At 37.8% G+C, this 16,255-nt stretch overlaps 1 protein-coding gene across 2 annotated transcripts in view; it reads right to left on the bottom strand.

The window, feature by feature from the left end:
• Nucleotides 1-16,255, bottom strand: part of LOC119061200 (tubulin-specific chaperone cofactor E-like protein) — a 208,600-nt gene that overhangs the window by 173,251 nt on the left and 19,094 nt on the right. The window contains exons 3-8 of one of the 2 annotated variants that reach the window (XM_053670667.1): nucleotides 15,854-15,993; nucleotides 9,000-9,181; nucleotides 7,533-7,789; nucleotides 4,745-4,871; nucleotides 3,169-3,285; nucleotides 2,967-2,990 (exon numbers count right to left, since the gene is read on the bottom strand). In XM_053670667.1, coding sequence (XP_053526642.1) covers nucleotides 2,967-2,990; nucleotides 3,169-3,285; nucleotides 4,745-4,871; nucleotides 7,533-7,789; nucleotides 9,000-9,181; nucleotides 15,854-15,993 — 847 coding nt within the window. The remainder of the gene's footprint in view (nucleotides 1-2,966; nucleotides 2,991-3,168; nucleotides 3,286-4,744; nucleotides 4,872-7,532; nucleotides 7,790-8,999; nucleotides 9,182-15,853; nucleotides 15,994-16,255) is intronic. The other variant, XM_037161652.2, reaches the window with a different exon arrangement.

The raw sequence follows: 16,255 nt of genomic DNA, 5'->3' as shown, positions 1-16,255 counted from the left end.
GTAGTGCCAGTTGAGGTGTGTGGTGAGCAAGCAGTGGGTAGGTAGGGAAATGAGCTCCCTCAAGAGCCTTCCAAGAGAGTCTGTATCATAGGCCTAGGCTGGCTGCAGCCAGCAAACTCCTCTATAGGGCACAAGCTTGGCAGGGCGGGGCCTCAGGTGGTTGGGAGAGGGGACCACTGTATCTAACCAGACTGAGCATATGGAAGGGAGAGTGCTTGACCTAGGAAAGATGGCATCTGTGGGCTGGGACTTGGCACTGGGATAATGGCAGCTGTCTCATTAGTTCTCCCCTTGAAGCCATACAACCCAATCTCTGAGCTGTCTTCCACGTGCTGGAGCCCAGGGTGAGTGGCCATGAATGAGATTTTTTTGTCCTGGCCCTTTTAGAGGGTGAGTGAGTTTCTAGAAGACTCCTGTCTTAACATGGCAGATAAAATCCCCACTGGTTTTCACAGCCAGATATTATGTGGGCTCCTCTCCCCAGTACTAGTTCCCTTGGCTAGAAAACATGGAATCGGGTTGAGACCTGCCACTGCTCAGGGAGGACCTTTGCAGATAAGATAACCCTCTCGATTCTCAACTACAGCACATGGGTGTTCTGCCCTTTCCTACCAGTCTCAATGTGCCTTCTTCTGTAAATCCTTAGTTATGAGACTTCTGTTTAGCTAGCCAGTGGTTATTCAAGCTGACTGCTCTGCTTCATTTGTAACTCCAGTTTGGTCCTGGGAGGAGCTGAGTCTATCTTCCACCTGCTCTGACACCATATTGGATCTCCAGAGTGATCATTAGAATCCTTGACTGCATGCATCTTTTACCGTAATCAATCAGACTGCTTAGGATTAGAATAAATGGGTAATCTAATTTCAGAGACAGTAAAATGATTTGTACAAGGAATACATGAGAGCAGGTAAGAATAATTTTTTAAATATAACTGCCAGAAAAAGATGTGTGTAGGTGTTGAGTAGTCAGAGTGGCAGACTATAGTAAATACAGCCGTCCCTAGCCATACTACAGTTCACTTATTGCGTGTTTTTTAAAACCCGCAATACAGTGAAGCCGCAATAAGTGAACCATGATATGGCGAGGGATGACTGTACACTTCACTGGTGAGTACCCATATAGAATTTTATATGTTGTTAAAATTACATAGGTTTAAGAGTGTAGAAAGTATTTTAGAGCATATGAAGTGTTTATAAGAGTGTGGGAGAGGTCAATAAGAGACTGAGAAAGGTTTATAGGAATGTGGGGAGGGTTTATAAAGCCTTAAAATATATATAAATAATAAAATAAATATAATGCCACTACTTCTCGGATTTTCACCTATTGCAAGGGTCTCTGGCATGTAACTCCCACAATAGATGAGGGGTCACTGTATTCTTTTTGCTGAATTGTTTCTATTTGGGGAAAAGTCCCAAGTCTACCTCACTGCAGAAGTGGAGCAGATAATCTCTCTCCTTATCTTTTGGGAAACAGAGTATGAGCATATACTCTGCTGATATAGCCAACCAATTGGTCAGATGCACATTTTTGACACTTACAGAATAAATTAAAGATCAGTGAGAGATTATTCTAAAAACTTATGGGGGAATCAAAATCCATAACACAGCTGCAAGTATCCAGTAGTAAAGCACAGCACTGTAGTGTCTAGATGTGAGTGTCAGCAGAAGTATATAAAACATATCCTGGGTTGAAACTTTGGCTATCCTTGCCTCCCTCAGTTCCTGTCTAATCCTAGTCCTTCAGCCTGCCTAACAATCCTTTTATTTTCTCAGTATCCTTCCAACAAATTCTTCCCCTAATTAAAGATGATTTCTATGACCTTTTTTCAAGAACACCAACTAGTAGAGAGACATAAATGCCACTTGGGATACATATGCCATCAGAAACAAAACAATTCACTGCATACATGTGTCTGTGTGCATATATATACACACATATATTCACATACACAAACACACACACGCACTTCTTGCCCAGACTAGAAGTTAAGCAAACTATAATGAAAGGTTCTGACTCAAAACTAAAATACTTACTTCTCTCACTACTATGTTAGCTTGAATCAAACAAAACTATAGATATTGGACCACTTTTTACCTAAAAAATTTCATGCAGTTGAACCTAATATTTCTGGGTTGTATTAAAAGACATGGTAATACCGATCTCTCTCTACTCGGCTATTCTTAGCTAATTTTAAAAGGTTACCTTCTAAATCATTACTTAATTGCTCCAATTTTTTTTAAAGGCTTAGGCTTTAAAATTCTATTGGACACTAATAATGCCACAAAATCTTTTTATACAACATGGGTTGAACTTTATGGATGCTGACCCGCATAAAGCCTATAAATAATAGAGAACGTTGGGGGAAAAATGAATATGCTTAGTAAGAATGAATTAGAATCACAGAAATTTGTTACCAGGAGGACCAAGTAATTTGACACATTCGCTCCTAACCTGTATCCTGTTTGTCTGAATCTCCTCATGTTAAATGGGAATCCAAATTATACTTAAAGTCATTTTAGAACGTATGTAAGCATGTGGGTGACTGAGTATAGTTACCAATACTAGAAACCTGTTTGGGGAATTTTTTTCTTTTCTATTTACCTTTATCACATCTGTCACATTTCCTTTTATATTGACACAGTATTAAAGGTAGTTCCTCACCAAACTACATATATATACTCTTCATATACTTAAAGGCAGTTTACTAATTTGGCCCTTCTCTTCATACTCAAACTAAAATCCTTTAATATTTCCTGCAGTCTATTTTCCAGTCCTTTCTGCATATTCTCTAAACCTCATACACATTTGCCAAATCTTCCAAATTGCAGAACTTAGTATATCCTAAATGCAGATGCAATGTGAAAAAAAGAGACCAGTTTGGGGCACAGGGAAGTCATCCCCCCAGAGAAGTGAATTACAAGGGATCGATGATATGAAGTATGGAGTGGAAACAGTCAAATACTTACCCAGTGCAAGGCAGAAGAAATACACTGTGGAAAATGAAATAAAATTGGTTTGCTTTTGTGTATCTTTTTTCATAACCTATCTCCGGTAACCTCTAAAAGATCCAATGATAAATTATTAGATTTGCTCTACAAAAATAGGGTTTAAATTGCCTCAATATTCATTAAAGTGCTGTTAAACTAACACTTTAATTGGAATTTTTACCTGAATGGCACTTCTTCCTGCGGAACATCCACATGGTAACGAATAAAAAATCTCTCAGAATCTTCCCGCTCACTGTCAGTAACAACACTCCCATTAAGTTTGGAAACTGATGGCAATCTGTAAGTCAAAACCAAAATAAGGACATTTTAAGATACTAAAAATATTTAGCTTCGGAAATAAAAGTGTGGGTTTGAAGCCCGGTCTTATTCTCTTGAAAGGACACATTTGATGCAGATCTACATGTATAGAACCACTGACAAACTAAAGTGGTATAAAACAAAAGGACTAAAAAATTTAAAGTTTCACTTGAACTTTCATCATCAGAACTCATTGCACAATGTCCAACTTAACTATAATGAAAGCCACATCTGTATTTTAAATTCTCTAACAGCTATATTTTAAAAAGTAGAAATAAAATAGATATAATTAATTTTAATATTTTAATTTAACCTAATAGATGCAGGATATAGTCATTTTTACCTGCAGTCAGCACTAAAAGATAGCTAATGAGGTACTTCACACACTCTCTGTCACAAGAAGTGTTTGAAACCCAATGCAGTTTACACACCAAGCACACTCCCACTCAGACCAGCCACATTTCAAGGACCCCACAGTCACACAAGGCGCCCAGTTGGTGCTGCATGGCACAGCATAAGTCGACACAGGAATCAGTACAACTGGCTTATGTGCTTCAGTAATTAATTCATTATATTTTAAAAAAGAACTGTGTAAAAAATAAAATACAAGACCTACTGCAAGACTTCTTTTTAGAAGAAAACAATGCTGACACTCACTAGGAAGTGAGGACAGTGAGGTATTAATGTGCATGTCAACACTGGAAAGCGGTGAAGATCTGCAAGCTGTCAGGTGGTCAGAAAGATCCACACCCCCTTTTAAATGACCACTCTTCTACAGAGAGCTTTAGAGCCTATTGTTCTCCTGTTAAAACTACTGTCTACAGTACACAAACAGAATAAGTCAAAGTTCCTGGCCCTTGACATTTCAGCTGAATATCACTGCTCCTGAAGGCACATACAAAAATAAACTTTCCTGGGCCACTGCAGTATGTGTGGGGGTCTGACACAGCAGAGACATGGGAATCGAAGGAAGAAGATTACAATATTGTGGTTGTATCTATGTTGATCCACAAGATGAGAAATACAGATGCTGCTCTCTCTAGGTTTACATTACTGAAACAGCCCCATTTTTAGGTATTTACACTTTAAATGACCACTATGTTAATGAAAATAAGAACAACTGATTTCCTGTTGTACCTAGTATTACCTCATGCCCTAATACAGAATTTCAAATATCATATGTATCAAAAAGTATAAAATAAAATAGATTTTGAGGGAATTCTGCAGTGGTCTTGGCAGGCCAATTACATTTCACATTTTTCTCATCACACTGCATTCCTTCCCTTCCAGTGTTAGAGCTATCAATGCAGCTCCTTCAAGCAGTGTATGCACGAGTCAGATCAATTTGTAGTGCATACCCTCCTAAACCATGTATCATTCCTTTATTGATATTACCAGGCCCCAAGGGGGAGGGAAGTGCAAGCGTAAGGACAACAGACCTGGCTATCACCAGTTTCCTTCGCTCCTCAGTGGTATATGGCTGCAGAAGAGGAATTCCTAACAATCTCACTTCTTCAAGTTTGGGGAAGGAATTTAGTTTGTCAATGTCTTCCCAGGACTGCAAACCTAATTTGAGAAATATGTTGTTTAAATAAATCAAAAAAGGATACAAATAAGAAGATAAACATAACAAAAAATTACTTCAATTAATAATATGTGAAATGTTAAAATAATTGTAAACTAGTTAGAGACCTGAATTATTTTTATCCAAGGAAAGAATAGGATACATTTAAACAGCTTAAACTCTTTTCTCATAGTCTCTTCTATCCCTGAGATCTGAGGGGTCAAGAAGAGAGAACTTTACTCACCAACATCCACTGACCTACTAACTCTCCACCCAAGTGGAATATAACTAGTAGTCTCAATAAGCAGGATATATTTCATAATCACAGAAAATAAGTGATGTGATCAACTCTTTCAAATTATAGACTAATAGAACATAACTACTGATCAGAGTTGATACTGTCAGGCTCAAAGTTTTACAGAACAAATTCTAATATGGGGCAAGGTCAATAGAACCAGAAACTAAATAGTATCTCTCTTTCATACCATCCTCATTTTGGGGAGAGGGAAAACAGACTTAAGAAATTTAAAACAAAAAACCTGAGCCTTTAAGTAAAAAAAAAAACATGCAACAAATTAAGTTCATTTAGTCCCAAAACAAAACTATTCCCATGACTGTGAGCAAATGCATCACCCAAGTCAATGGTAGGAGCAATATTGACACTGGTAGGAGCAATATTCCTGTAATGATACCAGTCAGTTTTACAGCACATGAAACCCACGTTACAGAGCACAGCCCCTTCCTAGCTCTAGCAGCCTTCCACAATGGTAAAGGCAGAGGAACAACTTATGAGGACTATGGGCGTGACTATTCCAAGTCCCAACTGCCCTCTTCCCTTCGGAATGGCATTCCCATCCAGAAGGAAGAACAGAATTAGCTCAAGGGGTGTTGAGTTATGCAACAAACAGTTTCCTTATGCAAAATACTGGTTTTTAAAATTTAGTTCCCACCCTTATTACTTCTATGGCAAATTCAACTGTTTTTTTCAGTTGTGGGTTAATTATTTTTAGTTACTGTATGTAGCTATTTTAAAAAATAGGCCGAAAGACAATGTCAAGAGAAGGAGAAAAAAAACCACACAATGAGAGAATATATGTGCTAAGGACACATCTCATAAAAGATTATTACCCAAAATATACAAAGAACTCTTAAAACTCTACAATAAGAAAATGAATAACCTAATTAAACAATGGGCAAAAAAAGACCTGAACAGATACCTCACTAAAGGAGATACATAGATGGCAAGTAAGCACATAAAGATATTCAACATCATATGTCAGTAGGGAATTGCAAATTAAATCAACAATAAGATACCACTACACACCTATTAAAATTGCCAAAATCCAAAACAATGACAACATCAAATGATGACAAGAATGTGAAGCAACAGGAGCTCTCGTTCATTGCTGGTGGGAATGAAAAGCGTTACAGCTACTTTTGAAGACAGTTTGGCAGTTTCTTACAAAACTAAACACACTCTTACCACATCATCTAGCAATTTTCTTCCTTGGTATTTACCCAGATGAACCAAAACTTTGTGCCTGCACAAAAACCTGCACATGGAGGTTTACAGCAGATTTATTAATAATTGCCAAAGCTTGGAAACAACCAAGACTCCTGAGGTTTGTGAGTGGGTAAACTGCAGTCCATCCGGACAACCGGCTGGCATGGGTTAAGCCTTAGAGAATGGAAGTGCTACAAGGAAATAAGCTATGAAGCCATGAAAAGACATAAAAGAAACTTTAATGTGTATTATTAAGTGAAAGAAACTAATCTAAAAAGGCTACATACCGTGTGATTCCAACTATATATCTGGAAAAGGCAGAACTATGGAGACAGTAAACAGATCCGTGGATGTCAGGGACTGGGGAGGAAGAGAATATGCAGATGGAGCACAGAGGATTGTTGGAGGCATGAAAGTGTCACCTGTTAGACTACACTGATAGCTATGTGTCATTATAAATTTTCCAAACCCATAAAATGTACAACACCAAGAGCAAACCTTAAGGTCACCTGTGCACTTTGGGTGAGGATGGTGTGTTAGTGTAGGCTCCACTGTAGCAAATGTATTGCTCTGGTGCTGGGATATGAATAGTGGGGTAGGCTGTACATGTGTGAAGGCAGGGAAGATGCAGGAACTTTCTGTTCAATTTTGCTGTGAATCTAAAACTTCTCTAAAAAATAAATTTTATTATTTTTTAAAAGGCTAAAAATATTCACTCCCATGATACACAGAGTTACAGGTGGCAAGAAACTGGCAATCAATTATATGTAAGTATGACAAAAGAGAAAAGAGCACTTGAAAGACATAGCAGGTTAGGGCTCCCTAACCTAAATCCAGACAAAACAGTCTAGTTTGTAATTCCTTATATTCTTTTTTTATTCTGCCTTTTATTATACATTAATTTCACTCCTTTCATACATAACTTTATGTATATGAAATACATAAATACAGCCTTTAATATAAAACATGTAAATAGCTAATGTAATGCTAGGCCACTTGATGAAAATGTCAAATTCAGATAATCAATAGGCATCTGCACGTTGCTCTTGAAAATGCATCCTATAAGAAGGCAGAATTGATAAGGAAATACACTTTCACTGTACTCATGCACAAGTGCATATAAGTTTGCATGTAGAATGGGAACAAGCCTGCACCTCACCTGACTTGTGGAGGCTGATGGATCGCAGATTAGGAAACAACCTGGCCAGTGAATCATCAGGCTCCTCAATAGCATTCACATGATTGTTGGCCAGGACGAGGGTGTCTAGCGCAGGAAACATAACTCCTAACTTTCGTATTTCAGTCCAGTCCTGGAGGTTATTGTCTGTTATATGCAGGAGCTTCAGAGAAGGACAGCAAACAGAAGGACAAGACACTGTTTCATAGTCGTTAAGGCACAGGAAGAGCTCCTCCAAACTGCAGAGGAAAAAGGAAATACTTCACTGTTCAGAGCAGTTAATTTTCTACTTTGCATCTATTTTCATTTATTCAAGAAACAATAAGTGCCTACTATGTGTGAGACTCTCCTAGGTGTTGTAGAGAAAATATAAAGACATCTTCCTGAAGCTTAAAATACAGCTGGGAATACAGTGGAGAAAGATACAACCCAGTACTGAATTACTTTTGTGCTTTATTAAGCAGTACTAACTACAAGTACCACAGTGTTCCATACAGGAATGGAATTACAACTGTAGTTTGAATAATCAGGAAAGGGTGCATAACCTTGAAGGAGGGGCATAAGTTGGGAGAAGATGGAAGAAAATTCCAGAAACAACATGGACAAATTTTAAGAATAACACAATCACTACCATTTATTGAATTTCTACCATGTGTCAGACATCGTGTCAGGTGTTTTATAGCTTGTACTTCTATTTCTGCAAGGTAGATATCATTATACCTATTTTATAAATAAGGAAATAGAGCTCAAAGAGGTTAATCAGCTTATCAAAGGTTGTAGGATTAGCCTTGAGGAGACCCAGCTCTTCAGAGTTACAGTAAGAAACTGAGATGGATTCAGTGGACTGAGACCAAAGTCTGTGAGGCTCTGGTAATGTTCACATTTATACTTTATACAGTTAAAGAAACTGCAGATTCATCTATTTCTTCAAACTACTCCCTTTAACATTTATGCTATTCAAAGATAGATACAAATAGATACTTCTAAACTGACCAAAGTATAATTTCTTGCTCAAGTTATTGAAAAGGATACCAGGTTCATTTCCAATGAGGCCAGCTATGTACTTAATCATCTCGGTGTTAATATATTTTAGAGACACTGATTTTCTTTTCTCCTAAAGAAAAGGGTTGAGGCAAAATTCTGAAATCACGTAATCAGAAGATTAAAAACAAGAAAGGCTGGGTTGATCTAGAATGATATGTGCTTCTCAGGGATATTTTCTAGCTAAAGAATGACATATCCTATGTCATGGTGTTACTCAACACCGAACAAGCATTCCAATAAAAATGCTACTAAGTCACACTCACACCCTCAGTGTAATAAGTTCATTCTACAACCATTCTCTGTCATATCTGCAGCTCTAGTGTTCCTGTGGGGGAAGATCTGCAGGGACTCTCTGTGCTAACGCAGATGAGCACTCAGCCCCTCCACCACGCACTCCAGGCTTACTCTGGCAACTCCTGCAGTATCGTGTGGACCGTCTCCCAAGAAGCTTTGCTGTTATTGAGGACAAGTTTGCGAACCCCCGAGAAGGACCCAGCACACGTTCTTTCTAAAACCGACAAATTCAGAGGGTTGGAACTCAGGTTTAGAAACTCCAACTGGGGAACATTTGACACAATTTTACTGACCTAGGGAGAAAAAAAAGAAGCATATCAGGCGGCAATCAGAGGCTATAAATAGCAATCATGCCCACAAAAGCCGAAGTGAGGCTGTCTCCAGGCAAAGGGCCCTTCACATTAGGGAATTCTGTTTAGTGACATCGCCCACAGAGGCGCCTAAATAATTTCAACAAATCTGGGCAAATAACTTAATCTCTCTCTATGAAATATCATAAGTGGAAATAATGGTACCAACAGGAAGATTTTCCTCGTTGTCTTTGACAAGGTTTTTGGTTCTGTTCTATATGATATTTTCTTTGACAAATGGAGAAAGGAGAGTTTAGATGACATTTTAGGCATGGATTTCTAGGGAACTGAAATTGGGTCATGTAATTCTCTTTGAAAAGCTCCTTCTTTCCATCCTCATTACAAATTAAGGCTAATTAAAACTTTACTGAAGGCCACAAAGCAACAACTCAGGTGTTCAAAATTGACTGTGTTCAGGTGTTCAAAATTATACATAGCCATAATCACTTAGAAAACAGTGACAGCTTGGCTCAAAGATGCACTAAACTTTAACCTATATTGGCTAAAAATATTAAAAATCATCTATAACTACATATCAAAATATGATCATCAATTTAATGATTTAGCAAGAAATTTGGTAGAAAAAAATGTTTAAAAAAGGAATTAAGCATTACTGAGCATAAGTATTTGTTCTGGATAGTAATAGTCTCTTTGATGTAATTTCACTACATTCTGAAGCCACCTGCAAGATCACTAATACTATTTTCATTTTAATAAATAAACTGAGTCAGAGATGTCAAATAATCAACATCTCACATTATATAAAATCTCAGAGTCACAAAAGCCAAACCTAGAATTTAAAAATCAGAGCCCTACTCTTCCCAGAACACAGTGGTCCCCCCTTACCTGCAGTTTTGCTTTCCATGGTGTCAGTTACCCATGGTCAGTCATACTCTGAAAATATTAAGTGGAAAATTCCACAAATAAAGCAGTCATAGGTTTTAGATCAGGCACCACTGTGAGCAGCATGATGAAATCTCATTCTATCCCACTCCTGCCTACCAGGGAAGGGAATCATCCCTTTCCCCAGCCTATCCATGCTGAATGCACTACCTGTCCCCACCCATTCATTCATCACTTAGTGGCCATCTTGGTTACCAGATCAACTGTTATTTAAGTAATCCTTCTTTTACTTAATAATAATGCCAAAGCACAAGAGTAGTGATGCTGGCAATTCTGATGCGCCGAAGAGAAGCCATCAAGTGTATGTGTGTATGAACAAGAAAATGCAGTCTGTAGAGGGTTTGGTACTTGCAGCTTTGAGCACCCACTGGGGCTCCTGGAATGTATACCCCATGGGTAAAGGTGGACCCCTGTACCACAACTAGTAAATTATAACTACAACCAGAACAAAAAATGAGAAGTAAGCTTAAAGCAGTATAAAATAAATGCTAGAAGCCCAGAGAATGCATTAAACATTAATGTGGTTAACTGAAAGGAGCTTGAGGAAAGCCAACAACAGAATAATTTGCATTGGTTTTTGAGTTGGAAAAGCTGCATTCAAACCAGGTTCCAATACTTCCTAGTTGTGTGGTTTGACAAATTTCTCAACCTTTTCACATCTCAGTTTCCTCATTCAGAACTTAAAGAAAATAGTGCTCATCTATTTCACAGAATTGTTGGTAGAGTTAAGTGCGATATATGTGTAAAGCACAACACAGTGCTTGGTTCATTTTTTAGAAACCTGTTTCCTTACCTATTCCCCAAAAGAATGTAATCTACAAAAGCAGGGCTAGTACTCACCTAGTTCACTACTGCATATGGGCACTTAATGTCTATTAAATAAACTAACAGTACGAAATCATTCCATAATACAACTATTACTAATATGAGTTTGCTATGAACCAATACCTCAATCCTGGCTATATGTCATGTCATGTTTATTGTATTTAAATGTCTTATTTAAAATCACCGCTACAATTTCAAAAATATACTGATTCCTAGGATCCAAGCTGAATCACTGAATTGGAAGCTTCACAGGTAGGGCGGGCTTCCTGGTGACACCTGGATGCCTGGTTCTCTTTAGAGCTCCAGAGGTAATGTCAGAAAGGTGTCCAGTGTTGGGAACCATGGGCAGAAGTAAAGAGTAACCTGTACTTTTACATCAGACTTGCTGTGTATGATACAGTTCAGAAACTCTAAAATTAGTGAGAAGTAGATCAATTCCAAGAAGGTTCAGAGAAGTATATCAGAGGGAATGGTCTTCACACACATTATTTCATCTATTCTTCATGCTAACCCTTTAAAGCAGGGGTATCAAACTCATTTTCCCCTGGGGGCCATATTAGCCCCGCAGATGCCTTCAAAGGACTGAGTGTAATTTCAACTCCTTAACAGTTAAAGAGTAGTTACATTTATACAGTCCTAAAATTATTTTGGCCCTTTGAAGGCAACCATGAGGCTGATATGACCCCCAGTGAAAATGAGTTTGACACCCCTGCTTTAAAGTGATACCATCTTTACTTTCACTTTACAAATGGAAAAAACTGGCTATCTTTTAGGGAAAATATATGAGGCTTCAGTTTACAGTGTCAGAAATTTATACTTGTCTGCACATTATTCTTCTGCTGGATGAAACATTTGTGTGATGTATGGCTAGGACCTGGAGTTTAGTTTGTGGCCACAGCACAGCAAAAAAAGTCCATGCGCTGCGAACAGTCCTCTATTGCTTTCCCCTGGCTGAGCACTAATGGTGCGAAGGGCTTTCGCATAGGTGACACCTACCTGTGTTTACTTATCTCTTGTGAGGGAAAGAGATGAAGAAGAATCCTGGTTCCACTACAGCATGAAGAATAACTGCTAATTACAGTACAGCCCCAGTTAAATAAAGGATTAACCCTTTACTAACCCCCCCATATTTTATTTTTGTAATAAAGAGTTAAATAGTAAAAAATCCTGGGAGGATTTTTTATCTGTCAGGATCATTCATCCTGGCAGACAGCTCAGCTGGTGAGAGCACAGTTCCAATGCGCCATAGCTATGGGTTCAGTCCCTGGTCAGGCCCACATGCTAAGCCCATGAATAAGCGAAGACAATGAATCAGTACTTCTCTCTCTCTGTTTTCTCCTCCTCCTCTTCCTCCCTGCCCCCTACAATCAATAACTAAATATTTTTAAAAGATTGATAATTTAAGTGTTTTTGAAGTAATTTCTGAGAGAATTCCCAAAGCTAACAGATATTGATGTAATCTTTTACACAGTCTGCATGTAAACTACTGTCCAAAAGAATAAAGATTTAGAATGACTTATTAGCTCTGGAATATTGCAGAAAGATAAAAATCGGACTATTGTCTAATAATTAAAGAGGGAAAATAATATAATTAGAAATAAATATTTTCTTTGAAAGGCAAAATTATTAAGAATTTTAGGGTAACCTTAAATTAATGATAAGATTCTGAAAAATATAATACTCATTATATAAGTAAACATATTTATGGCAGAAAAATATCCTAATTGCAAAGACTGACAAATGTTCAATAAGCTTCTATGGCAGCATATTGACTTTTCTTTTTTAAATTCTAAAATTAAAAAATAAAAGAATAAAAACTCCTCTAGCTTGAGTGAATTACAAATATTCATGGGCAGAAACAAGGAGAGGAACTGAGATCTCCTTTGAAGTCTCCACAATTCTATGACTTCACAGGGGACCCTCGACTCTGGCTTCTAAATAGAAAGAAATTACAGTTTGAAGAAAAATGGGGAAAGCATTGTAAGAGAACAACCATAATTTATATCCAACTATTCTCTATCTCATCTTTGTGGCTAATTCCTCCCTCCTCTCAACTACTTGGTGTAATTTCTTTTATAAAATGGTTTTTGATAAGAAAGGCAGAAAAAAGGAGTTACTTTGGGAAGGGTCAGACTAAAATCTAGTTAGACAAAAAGTCAAGTTGAAAGCTAAAAAATGCATTTTTTAAAAACACAAAGATGACTAATCTCAGAAGGACAGAAACAAATCTTTGCTTTCCCCACAGTATTACACTCCTCACTCACATTTATCGTAGTCTCTGGGCATGTAGCAGCCAGCAGTTTAAGCTACAAAAGAAGTTCCTCATAGCAGTAGTGACCATTCAAAACACCCAAATTACAAATTACACATTTCTGTTCCACACTGCTATATCGAATACTGGCTGAATAAACTTAACAGACAGAGACAAATGGTCTTTTTGGTAATCAGGTATGGCTGCAATGGGGCTGAAATGTACTATCTTAAAACTGTGACTGATGAGGCTTTTGTAGCCTGGTGAAGAGTTTAATCAATCCTAAAAATCAATATCCTTTTGCCATCAGTATTTCTACCATCTATCTGTGTTTGATATATATTCTAGAAGACTGGGACAAATGACATTTAAGGCTGAGGACAAAACACAAAGCAATGATGAAAACAAAAATAAACTGGAAAGTAGAAACCTGAAGGGTAGCAACAACAAACACTGATTTAAAAACAAACTAAGAGCATATATATAGGAATACACAGACTAAGCAGAGTACAAATAAATGTGACCTTCTGGCTAGATATGCCATCGTGGCCTGAAAAATATCTCGCGTGGATCCTTGTCCAAGCAGAGGAAAGGCAGAATTATTTGGTGCCAACTGTGTCCTGATCCATACTGACATAAAATTGTCTTCAGAGGTGGCAACCACATCACCATCAATCTATTCCCACCAGTCAGCAAAAACTCCTGTTTGTGGTCAAAGGCCAGCGTTGCCGTGTAACCTGACTCCCACAGAAACATAGTTGGGAAAATCAGCCACACACACAGGGGCTGAAGTGGTTCAGAGGAAGGTTGGGTCTGACTCGTCACCACGCAGGTCAGAAAGTGCCACCGGAGGCTGCACAGCAGGACTATGGCAGACACCAGCAGAAACCACAGAGTGGGGGTTAGCAAGGCCATTCTGTCCTCATCTGTCCAGTGTGGGCAGAGCGCGCATGTCAATTAAGCACCTCAAAGGACAAAGAAGGCACTTTTCTTAATTTAAGAGTAAACTATACTAGTTGTTTAAATAAATAAATACATGTATGAATATAGTTGAGTTTTTGTTTTGGAACAGCCTAATAAATCTGTACATAGTAACCAGTCACTTAGAAATCAAGTGACATGCCTCTCAAAGAATTCTGGTAAACATCTTACTAGAACTGGGAAATACACAACCACCAGATTAAAAGACTTTGAAATTAATAAATATAAGAAAAGCTGAAGAAAGGTAGGTTACAGATAGATTTTTCTTAAAGAAAGTTGCTTTAGAATTTGTAGAGCATTTAATATCTACAAAGTGTCTCAATGACTGATTTCATCAGTAATCCTGTCTTACGGATGAGCAAACAAAAGCACTAAAAAATTAAATGAATTTCCTAAGATCACAAGAGTTGAAGCAGTGATCTTCTTGATCAATCCTTAAGATAAAATAACTTATTCATTAATGAATTCAACAAACATTTGGGTGCCTAGTATGCTGGGCACTGATGATAAATAGACAAAAATCTCTACATTGAATACGCTCATTTTCCTCAAGCAAACAAGTGATTGTAGCCCATTGTTATGGGTCCTTTCACATCAGCAGGATACAGCAGGATATTTGGCTCTGCCTGCATGATAGCAAGGAAAGTTTCACAGAGGAAAGGCCGCCTGGGCCAAGTCTTGAAAGATATAGGAAGAGCAACAGATTCAGAATGAATTTAAAGCAAGAAGCCTCTTATGTCAAAAGTTCATCATGAGCTGCAAGAAGAAGCATGGACTCAAGGTAAAGACAGAGCTCTGGAAATGGCCAAGGACCACATGATGGAGGGCCACACCTAGAGTTCAGACTTCGATTTCTGTGCAGTAAAACACAGCTAAAGGACTTCACACAGGAGAGAGTCAACCATACTTCATTTAGTCACTTAGATGAAAAAGTTTAGAGGAAGCAGAATAAAACTGATACAGGATAACCCATTAATAAGCTTTTCCAAGCAAGAAATAAGAGCCTAAATTATGTCAGGAGAAGAAATCAAGTAGGAAAAACTATTTTTTCCTTATTCTTAAGGGTAGCTTCTATTAGGTAATTAGGTACTACCTGTCTATAATCAGACAGATAGTAATACATATAATAACAAGAAAGAATGTTATATTGTTATTTGTGTACTTGGTTTAGAGTTACTTTGACATCAAAAGACATCAGTTATATTAAACCACCAAAGACACAACAGAATAAAAAAACATTCTAAAGTATATGGAATAAATTTCAGTAACAAGAATATTTTTATAATCTTAGTTTTAACCTCAAGCAATTTTACATAAATCTATAGTAATAAGTGTTGAAGTAGTAATAGAGAATAACTACAGATAGGATATATAAACTAGTGAAACAATGGAAAATTCTATGCATTGCTAGCAGTTTAAATGTCTGTAGTCTTATCAACCTTTTGATGCCTGGAATAAAGTGCTTTTCACATTAATAAAAAACAAATTAGCAATAACCAAGTCTACTGAAATATTACCGTACGAGCTGAAACATTTATCTTGAAACACACAAACAAGAATCTCAAGTGAGAGTTGAATTCAGCAGAATACTTAATATAAACAATACAATGATTTTAGTCACATTCCATTAAAACACAGCACTCTAAAACTTTTACCTCATGCCAGTCTTCCAGTTTGTTGTCAGAAAGGTCGAGTTCTGACACATGAGCACAGAAGGCAGCGATCTCCTTCTCGTCCCCCGCACAGGTTATCCCGCAGCTGTTCAGCACCAGGACACTGGGGAGGTTGAGGCGGTCTGAATCAAAGGGGGAGCACAACACCTTGAAGTCAGCCTAATTCTTGTCTACACAAGTTCAGCCCCAGAGGTCAAAATCAAATTGTGGGAAACTACACAAGGACCTAGAAGATATAGACTGTGATGGGATCCAAGGGCTCTGAATTCTAAGTGGAAATAGTCAAATGTGAACCAGGAGATAGTTTGGCTCAAAAATGAATAAGGAGGACATGGGAAGTACTGGACCAGTACCACAAAAAAAGTCCTGTCAGCTTTACTTCCC

The sequence above is a fragment of the Artibeus jamaicensis genome, unplaced genomic scaffold (genome assembly GCF_021234435.1).
Source record: "Artibeus jamaicensis isolate MK-2021 breed Jamaican fruit bat unplaced genomic scaffold, CSHL_Jam_final contig_601, whole genome shotgun sequence".
In the NCBI taxonomy this organism is placed as follows: domain Eukaryota; kingdom Metazoa; phylum Chordata; class Mammalia; order Chiroptera; family Phyllostomidae; genus Artibeus; species Artibeus jamaicensis.
The sequence above is the reverse complement of the archived record's forward strand: the minus strand, read 5'-3'. Positions and strand labels throughout refer to the sequence as shown.